Source organism: Pteropus vampyrus, unplaced genomic scaffold, assembly GCF_000151845.1.
Source record: "Pteropus vampyrus isolate Shadow unplaced genomic scaffold, Pvam_2.0 Scaffold4, whole genome shotgun sequence".
NCBI classification, from domain to species: domain Eukaryota; kingdom Metazoa; phylum Chordata; class Mammalia; order Chiroptera; family Pteropodidae; genus Pteropus; species Pteropus vampyrus.
The window spans coordinates 11,115,244-11,125,602 of NW_011888785.1; the positions used below are offsets into that span (position 1 = coordinate 11,115,244).

The following is a 10,359-nucleotide window of genomic DNA, read 5'->3' on the forward strand; positions in this document are numbered from 1 at the left end:
TTCTCTGCAGACCAACATGGTTCCTTGGCTCCAATCCAACAGCACAGCACTTACAAAATTATTTATTTGTCTATGTCTTACTAGACTGTGAATCTTTTGAGGAGTATAAATTTACGCCTTCGTCATTGGCAACAAATAACCAAAGTAGTCATTCAGCAATTTAGTGGAAAGAATAAAACTATACCAGTCACTTAAAAGCAAAGTATATGAGGAAAAGATTAATGTACATATATGACTACTTAAAGTATTTTAGACATTGTTATCCCCTAAAAGTATATTGAAAATAATTAAAATACAAATTTGATATATAAATTATTCTTACAAGTCAATAAAAGACGAATATGCTAAAAGAGTAATAGACAAAGGACAAAGACTATGCCAAGAGAATACGACGTGGAAATGTGTATAAAATAAAATTTAGCCTCATTAATAATCAAATAGTACAATTTAAAAGAATGAGATGTTTTTCTCTATCAGATGGCAAAGATTATAAAATAATAATTACCAGTATTGTATATCAAAAATAAAACAGGCTTTTCTTATATACTGCTGTTAGAGGTATCACTGTTACAACTTTTCTGCAGGGCGGCTTGTCAGGAGTCTTAAAATGGCCATGCATTTCACATCAGTAATCAAGTTTTTCAGAACACTAGTAATATGGGAAATTATCACACTATAATGTTAAGTGAAAAACTATAATCATAAAATGTGGTATATAGTATTTTCTTCAGTTGTAAAACAATTAAACATAAATACATAAATATGTACATTTCTCCTTTCTGGATACGAAAAAGTAAATATATAAATATTTCCCTTTCTAGACACATTCTAGTTTCAGATCTACTAAATGCCTCTCTAAATGTGAAAAAACATGATGAAGCCTCAAAAAAAGGTACCTGTTGATTCTCTCATTTTATATAATTTTAGGAGTTTTTAAGTAGCCACTTGGAATCACTGGCTTCTACTTATTTGCAATAAAAAATTAAATTAAAATGCTCTGCATATTCCTCATATATGTTTCTGTTAAGTCATGTCACCAGCTATGCCACCTTCATCCCAATTCTTCCATTTATAGGTTTTTGTCTTTAAAACTTTACTTTTGCAACTGTTAAATTTTATCTTCTTAGATTAGGTCCACTGCGCCTTCCTGTTAGATTTTCTGGGCTTCTGTTTCTTTCATCTATTCAGTCGATCATCCCTGTCAGCTTCCCATCTTTGGCAAATGTAGAATCTTGCCTTCCTCATTCTCATCCCAGTTACTTGGAAGCATAGAATTCAGGGCAGAGCATTGGCAGACTTACTTCTAGCATCCAGCTCCTCTTGGATTATCAGCCCTTCCGAAAGAGATGATGGGCGGCAGGACTAGGAAAGAGCATTTAGAACATCACACGCTTTATGAAAGAGCCAGAGTGAGAGTATTTGGAAACTGGAGAGGGGACTTGAGAAATTGCGGAGTGCTGCAGACATAGAGGAGTGGATACGGCATAGAATGAATTCTCTTTTGGCCCTGGTGCTTGTCTTGGTTGCTCAGTACATCAGGTAACTGAACACATTCACTGCCCACGCCATTGCAGGTAGTACAGTGGTTTCCCCTTATCTGCAGAGAATATGTTCCAAGACCCCCAGTGGATGCCTGAAACCACAGATAGTACCAGGTCCTATATATACTATGTTTTCAACTAACACATACATACCTACGATATAGTTCAATTTATAAATTAGGCACAGTAAGAGATGAAGAAAAAAATAATAAAATACAACAACTATAACAATTTATAAACAATATAAAAGTTATGTAAATGTTGTTGGTCTTTCTCACTCTCTCAAAATATATAACAGATAGATTTGCTCTTACTGTAGACCTTAGCAACTTCAGCAAATGATTTTTTTCTTTAACAACTTGAGAACTTTCACCTTTTCACTTAAAAGAAGCACTTTACAGTTTCTCTTTGGCATGTCCAAATCGCCAGCATCACTATTCTTTTGCTTTGGGGCCATAATTAAGTAAAATAAGGGTTACTTGGACACAAACACTGCGATACCACAATGACTAAGTGACCAACGATTGGGGAGCTTGTACAGCGTGGATATATTGGATAAAAGGATGATTCACGTCCCAAGTGGGACCGAGTGAGACATAGAGAGATTTGATCTTGCTACTCAGAATGGCCTGCATTTAAAACATATGGCTTATTTCTGAATTTTTCTGAATTTTTTATATTTTCAAACTGCAGTGGACTGCAGGTAACTGAAACCACGGAAGGTGAAACTGCAGGTGGGCGAGCAGGAGGACACTGTACTTGCCCTGCCAGACCTTGTGCTAAGAGCTCTGTGCACATTACCTTGTTTAATCTGCACCACAGCCTTAAGACACAGATCCTGTTAGGTCACCTTCTGTCCAAGGTCAGACAGCTGACAAATACCGAAGCCACAATTTGAACTCAAAAAGTCTGAGCTATTACATCTCACAACTCAAACATATTTCAGTTGACATATTATGGCCAACTTTTAACCTCTGTGCTATTTATTTTATTTTCTACAGTGGAAGGATTAAAACAAATGACCCAATGCTGATTGTAGTAAGATATATCTTCTATGGCTATAGGGAAAAAAATGGTCATGTAATTAATACATTTTTCTTTTTTTCCTCCAGAGAGAAGAAATTATCAAACTTATTTTTGAAATATGTGGTAAGATTTGACTATCAAGAAAAAAATCATCACTTTAAAAACCAACCCCACGATATTCTGTGTTGGTCAGGATAATGTGTTCACCCAGACGATGTATATTATATAGCTCACGAGAAAGTGAAGCTCATTTGAAAAGTCAATGGGAAAATGAAAGGAAGCAGTGAGAGGGGCTGTGGGAATTCTGATTTAAGAAAAGAAAATCTTCCTGGGGTGGTTATGAAGTGTGAAGATGCTGGCCTAGAGTCTGTGGGCAGCCAGGCCTTCCGTGAACACAGCTTGTTCATTTACATTCAGTGACATTTACCTGAGCTTGGGGCAGGGACAACAACAAAGGAAGCAGGACCACAGGGGCCTAAATGGTATCTGAGTCCAGCCGAGCTGGTGACTATGTGTCTGTGTTTTCCTGAAGCAAGAAATCTTTCTGAATGGAGTCGTCAGCATTATTTCTAGAGTGCGTTCCACTTCAAAGGCAGGAGGACAGTGTCCGGGGGTCGTCTTACTTTACAACTCTATATAAATGCTTCTAGGGCTTAAATACATTAGAGTTAAAATAGTTACCAGAAAGAGGAAGTAAAGAAAAGAGATGAGACGAATGGCAAGAAATTAATGGAATAATGAAGAAAAGCTTCTGTGTTTAAATTGGACAGAAGGAGGAATATCTTTGTTCTTCCATACAGAGAACCCCAGAACTAGCGTGCCACTCAAAGACTTTAAGAACCAGCCTGGGACTGTGCCTGGTGACAGGCCAGTTTAGACATGGCTTCTGAGTTCTGGAAGCCCAGTAAAAATAGCACCCGTTTCCTCATGATTTTTTTGTGGTAGGGTTACTGGGTAACATAAGGATATGGATAAACCAATGGAACCCTGATCATTCTTATTGCCTGATGGTGACTCTGACAACTGCTTTAGAAGTTGTTTATTGACCAGTATTCTCATTATCCTCAAAAGGTTTAACAGTATGAATGGCTTGCTGGCCTCATTGATAAGATGGGAGTCGCCTTAGTCAACATCATGGGTGACTGGGGACATAAACTAGAGTAGCCAGGAGTAGCTATTCTTGTGTACATATAAAGGCACTAATCTTTCCACCATCATTAAAAACTTTCATCCCATTACTTTACCCACTGGCCATGCCAATGAACAAATCTCCATTTTCATGTGAGGACATGGTTGAAAGCTAAAATATAAGCTTTCAGATTCAGAGTAAATACAAATTGTGGAATAATAAATTTAGGATAGTGCTTATCTCTTAAGGAGAGGGAAGGGAATATAATCAGGAAGGCATACACAGAGGATGCCAACTCTTAAAAATATTTTAGTTTTTAATCTGAGAAATTGGCACTTAGTGTTTATTATTTTGTCATCTTCAGTGTTTTGGTTTTTTTTACGTGTTTTTTTTTAATAATAAATTATTTTTGAAAAAAAGTCGGGTATAGAAAACAGAAGAGAGACAGTTGTCATCTGTGTTAACAGTCACAGAAAAGGAAAGTAACAACCCAGATCTCAGATTCATCTTTGCCTGCCTCTCCTTTCTCCCCACCAATCTGATACCAATCGGGGATGTTTTTTCATTCCTGCAATGTTTCTATCTCAATATTCATCTTTTAGGTTGTGGGCCCAAATGCAAAGAGACTCCACTAGAGCTGCTGTTTGTGATTGACAGCTCAGAAAGTGTGGGGCTACAGAACTTCCAGATCATCAAAAATTTTGTGAAGACTCTTATTGACCAGGTTGCTCTGGACCTCACCACAGCCCACATAGGCATAATCAACTATAGCCATAAGGTGGAGAAGGTGGCAGATTTGATGCAGTTCTCCAACAAGGATGACATCAAGCTGGCTGTGGACAACATGCAGTATCTGGGGGAAGGCACCTACACAGCCACAGCTCTCCATGCAGCCAACAACATGCTTGAAGCTGCAAGGCCAGGTGTAAAGAAAGTGGCCTTGGTCATCACTGATGGGCAGACAGATAGCCGAGATGAAAAAAATCTAAAAGAGGTGGTGAAGAATGCCACGGACATCAATGTGGAAATATTTGTGATTGGGGTGGTGAAGAAAAACGACCCCAACTTCGAAATGTTCCACAAAGAAATGAATCTAATTGCTACTGACCCAGACAGTGAGCATGTTTATCAATTTGATGACTTCCTTATCCTGCAAGGTAAGACTCAGCTCCAGAGTAAAGGAATTTAAGTTCTTCCAAGTACCACAGCACTGGATTATTCTGAGAAAAATAGAAATCAGGAGGCTAAAGAGGCTTATGCGAACGTTAAATTGTAACATGCAAACTCCAGGAAGTAAAAACATCCAGTTAAGAGAGTACAGTTCCTTGTCTTTATCATCCAGTTAAGAGAGTACAGTTCCTTGTCTTTATTCACTCATAGTAAGTGCTGAGCTAGTCTTGGAGTTAACTAGGGGTATCTATGGTCAAAAGACATGAATGAAAAGAAAGAATAAAATGTGGGGATATTGCTAAGATTAGTTGATGTTCAAAAAGTTACCTATCTAGAATAAGAGATAGTGCAAGCCAGCAGCAAGACAGGAAATAACCATAGAATCAAAATGAATTAAATAGTATATGATACGTAAGAAAAAGTTATGATAATCTAAAGTAGGAAAGATATAAGTAACTGGGATTATTCTATACTATTTTCTGTTCTAGTCTCTATTCTCTATTCTTATGAAAACAGATAATGTTCTATTCTGTTTTTATGAAAACATATAATGAGTAAATAGGTTGATGTCAGGAGTTTATCTTAACAACATTTTGAATATTCATCATATAGTCAATGCCAATCTGATGGGTGCCCCTATGCTACTTTACCCTTTCGCATGAACTGGCATTTCCTAATGAGGCATTCTAAGACACTGACTCACCTATGATTGATGTATGGCTAGTATTGCTTTACAATGAGACATGTTACAATTCTTTGGAAACCAATGACTCATTCTGGCAGGGCCCATACCCAGCAAGCTTGTGAAGTAAGTAAAAGTTACGCTTAATGTGTTTGCAGTCTTCAGTTTGGTTTCATTTTTCCTTCTCCACCCACTTAGGAGTGGGGACCCATGTGGCCTGGCACAGAACCTCCTGGCTCATGCTGCTCCCGACCTTCTCCAAGTACCAGAATGGCTGGCCCTAATGATAGCACGCCACGCCCAGAACCTTCCCACTTTCTAGACAGGTTATATTTTAATAATTGAAGAGCTTTATTCTCTTAACTAAAGGAGTTAGTAATTTGTTCCAGCCAGTGAGCGATATATTTTTGTACTCGCTGGCCTTTTGCTATTCCTAAAATCAGAGGTGAGACTTGCCTTTCCACAGAGTAGTTCACAGTTAATTGATGCTTTAGCTAAGCAAGCAGTTAAGTCATTCATTTGCTTATTTGGGCCCTCATATACTATTAAATTAAATTACATTATTTTAGATGGCCTCTTACAGATGATCTAAAAGCGCTTTAAAACTTAGTTCACCTAGCAGTTGAGTTCAGGTGATGGGAAAGTGTTTATTTCTAAGAAGAGTGCAGATCTCTTTAAAAAGGTTTTGAATAATGTTTCATTACTCCTACTATTTCTCTTTTCTACTTCTCTTTTAAAAGACACCCTGAAGCAAAGATTGTTTAAAAAACATTGTGAGGATTTTGATTCCTATCTTGTTAAAGTTTTGGGTTCTCCAGCACTTCAACCTGGATTTGGGATATCAGGGGAAGAACTCAGCAAATCCACTCTGGAGCCTCAGAAAGAAATTTCTGAGTTGGTAAGTAACTGTCATAATTGCTTAATTTGTGAGCTTAACATTGTGTTTTCTGCCTGTTTTACATCAAAGACCATCTTGCCTTGCACTGACAAGAATCAGCTGATGTATGTGTATTTTTAGGCCCTTGGCTCTAAATATTAGCACTTTGTCTCTAGATTTCTAGTTCTGAAATAGCTCTGGGGCTTGTGAGCATGAATACGAAATTTTAAAATATTCTATATTTTATAAATAATTTATTAAATGTTGCAAGTAATATTTTTATATTATGCCTCTGCCACCACCAACGTCGTCATGTACACTAGAACAGATTAACATCATGCTATTTGAATCACCCACTTGCCAGCTTTTAGATCCTTTAATACAAGTCACAACTCTCCCTCATCTGTGTACCCACCTCCCACTCTGCAATCTCTCAATTTTCTTCAAAGTGCACACATGCTCAGCTTGCCACTCTCCCACACTCCAAGCCACACTCTTGCTCATTTAGCTTCCACCTCCTATTCCCAGAGTGGGGACTGGGAGGGAGGCTATCCATGCATATTGTGCAAGGTGGATGCTTTGTTTCAAAGCTGCCCAATCACATATGCATGAAAGTAACTTCCTTAGATAAATGTGACTGTCTTCACAGCAAGCTTCTGGATACTGACTCAGTCAATCGGATCACAAACAACTATTACGTTCTTTTAGGTGACAATTGGCGAGCTTCTCATAATTACTGTTGAGTACTGGAGTCTCTTCTCCACCAGGTTATAACTAAATTAGACCTAGATGTAGCTGTACTACACATATAGACATCCTCTAGGAAGCAGGCACACAGCATTCACAACCCTATTCTCTAAGCTCAGTGAAGTCCCTGGCCTGTTCTTTTATAAAGCCGTCATGGATATGAAAGACTCATTATGAGCAAATGCAACAATATTCTAGCTTCGGGATTCAGCTGTCTCGTGGGAATAGTGAGAAACCTCTAGATCAGTAGTTGGACTCGGGACCATTCAGAAATCAGGCCTAGGATGTAATTCCTAAGGGGACAACAGGACTCACTAGATTTTTATACTATGTTCAAAAAAGAACAGAAAGGCCTCTAACGCATTTCTGTTTGAATAAATACTAACCATCTCTGAGATGGGTAGTTTCAATTAGGGCAACAGACTGCCTCTTGATTATAGATCAAAATTAACACACACATTTATACTACATGGTTTATATCAGGATCACCAAACTCTTTCTGAAAAGGGCAAAACAGTAAATCTTTTCGGTTTTGCAGGCCATTTGATCTCTGTTGCAATTACTCAACTCTATCTTTGAAGTACAAAAGCAGCCATAGCCAATACTTAAATGAATGAACATGGCTGTGTTCAGATAAGACTTATTTCCAAAAAGCAGATGAAGACTTGAATTTGACCCACAGTGTTTGCTGACCCAGGTCTTTATGAGAATTTTAAATTAAATTACAGACAATAATGTATTATCTATCTAATATATAGTCTGTCTCTTAAGCACAGAATGTTCCTGGGTTCTTCCTTGCTTGTGTGACATATCACTTTGTTGCCTCCCTAGTCAAGCCATGTCCCTTTCTAAAGATTTTCTAAATAAGAGCAAACTCGGGTTTCACCCAGCCAGTGGTACTTAAACTGAGCTCTCTTCTTAATCAATGAATTCCAATAAAATATATTGATTATTTACTACTGTACTAGGTGGTGACTCTTAAGACACAATTCCTGCCCAAGAGAAGTCCATGATCTATCAGGGAATGGATAAGTATAAGAAGAAGTATTAAGAACTTTAGCAGAGCTGTGGATGAAGCATAGGAGATGGAGCAATTAATTTCAGGGCAGAATAATGGGAAGCTTTACAGAGGAGGTGGCATTGAGCTGAGTTTTAAGAATGAGTAGGCGTTTTACAAGGCAAGAATAGGGGGAAACAGTATTTCCAGCAGAAGGAACGTGTGGGCAAAGGGGAACTCCAAAGGGCACAGTATTTCAAATTAGGACAAGTTCAGTCTAACTGGAGCCTAAGGTGTGTGTGGCAGAATGGTAAGAGTTAAAGCTCAAAAAATAACTTGAGGACCAATTATAAATGGCTTCATGTGTCAAGCTAAGGATCTTAAACTTCATTCATAGGCCAGGTAACCAGGAGAAAGCAGAGAAGTTTTTAAAGCAAGGGTGATATGGTCACATTTGGTTCACAGGAAGAATAACCCTGGTTTCTGTGTGAAAGATAAATAGGAGGAGGAGGAAAGGTGGCTGGGATATGGGGAGCAATAGTCCAAGTGAGAGATAATAGCCCCTGAACTAAGCCAGGAGCAGTCAGAATAAAAAGACACATGAACTGGAAAGCCATTTCTGGGGTTCAATGAATAGGATTTAGTAATTGGATGGATTGGAGGTTAGGAAGATGGAGGGGTTTGAGGATGTCAGATGGATTTCTAGCTCAGAGATAGGGCGAATTAAAACACCATCTACTGAGATGGACAATACAGGAGGCAGGATGGTTTTTTTTTTTTTTTTTTTGGAAGGAAAACAATGAGCTTAGTTTGCACAATGTAAAGTGGAGGTGCCTGAGGGACATCTAAGGCAGTTATGACAGAATGAGGAACCCTATGCCTCGTAACATGACCCAGGAAGGTGGATGGCCATGAGAGGCAAGTGATGTTAATTCATTATGACAAATAAAGCATTCTAGTAGCTGGGAAGGGAAAGGCATAGGAAGAGTGCATCCAAAATAGTCCGGATTTGTAACACCAAGAGCTGCATAGAGGGAAACTGAGGATCAGGTAGGTCCCCCTACAATGCCTCTCACCGTGACAGTGGGAGCTTGCAATGAACTTGAGCTTCTTGGATAGCCCCTTTTATCTCTTGACCTTCTCACCCTGGCTCTCTTTGCAGAAACACCAAGGCAAGACTGAATTTTTAAACAATGAATGCTCCTGATAGATATTTATCTGAACAAACATATATGCATGTATCTCTCTGTCATATGTATATATATAATGTATACACACATATACATAAATAAAAAACATATGTATATATCTGTGCATGAACAACCACCTTTCTCTAAAAGTATAATGACTATCCAAACATCTATAGTAAAGTGAATCTGTCAAAATCTTTTGATTCTCAGATTGTTCCCAATCCTACCCTAGGCAATACTGTAAAACAAATAAACAATCTCAGAAGTCCTTTTATTGTGTCTCTGTTCCCTTTCTCTGTTGTCTCTTCTAACACTCTTTGAAACACCTGTCTCTGTCCTTCCTTCTTTCAATCAAAATCTGTTCTTAGGAGAAAACCTGATATCAGCTATTTACATTTTTATGTGAAATCTAAGTCCATGGTTTCTACTTCTAAAAAATGACTTACATTTTAAGCATTTTATCTAACTGAGAATAAACTTGATATGTACTAAACATCTGGGTGTTGGGAAACAAAGAAAGCAGAAGAATTTCCTAGATTCTACTAAATTCATAGCACTTCAGCAATGCCCTGTGCTGTTGCTCATTTAGGCTAGTCTCGGGAAGTTAAACGTGTATGTCCATTCTACTCTGTTCTTTTCCTGAAATCTCAGGATAATTTATACTTTCTTCTGGAATTTATCACATTTTATGTTGTTGATAATTATTTATATATGTATTTTAACTCTCCTAATGGATTTAAATTCCCTGAGGACATGATCTGTGTCTAATTAAACTTTGCGTCCCATTCACATCCTAAAATTGTGCCTTATCTTGCAGACAGTAGATGCTCAATAAATACTTATTGACCAAATGAAATATATACTAACTGTTGGACTAAAAAAGAAATCTGAAGATTTTCTTCAGTGAAAGGCATCAATTATACTGTTATGAAAAAAGATTTTATACATAAAAACTCATTATTTATTTATTTTTTTTTGGAACTAATAATGTTGGCACTTC

At 37.7% G+C, this 10,359-nt stretch overlaps 1 protein-coding gene across 1 annotated transcript in view; it reads left to right on the plus strand.

The window, feature by feature from the left end:
• COL28A1 (collagen type XXVIII alpha 1 chain) overlaps positions 1-10,359 on the plus strand; it is a 135,393-nt gene that overhangs the window by 114,233 nt on the left and 10,801 nt on the right. The window contains exons 29-31 of the mRNA XM_011364633.2: positions 2,654-2,690; positions 4,299-4,853; positions 6,289-6,446. Of these exons, the coding sequence (XP_011362935.1) occupies positions 2,654-2,690; positions 4,299-4,853; positions 6,289-6,446 (750 nt within the window). The remainder of the gene's footprint in view (positions 1-2,653; positions 2,691-4,298; positions 4,854-6,288; positions 6,447-10,359) is intronic.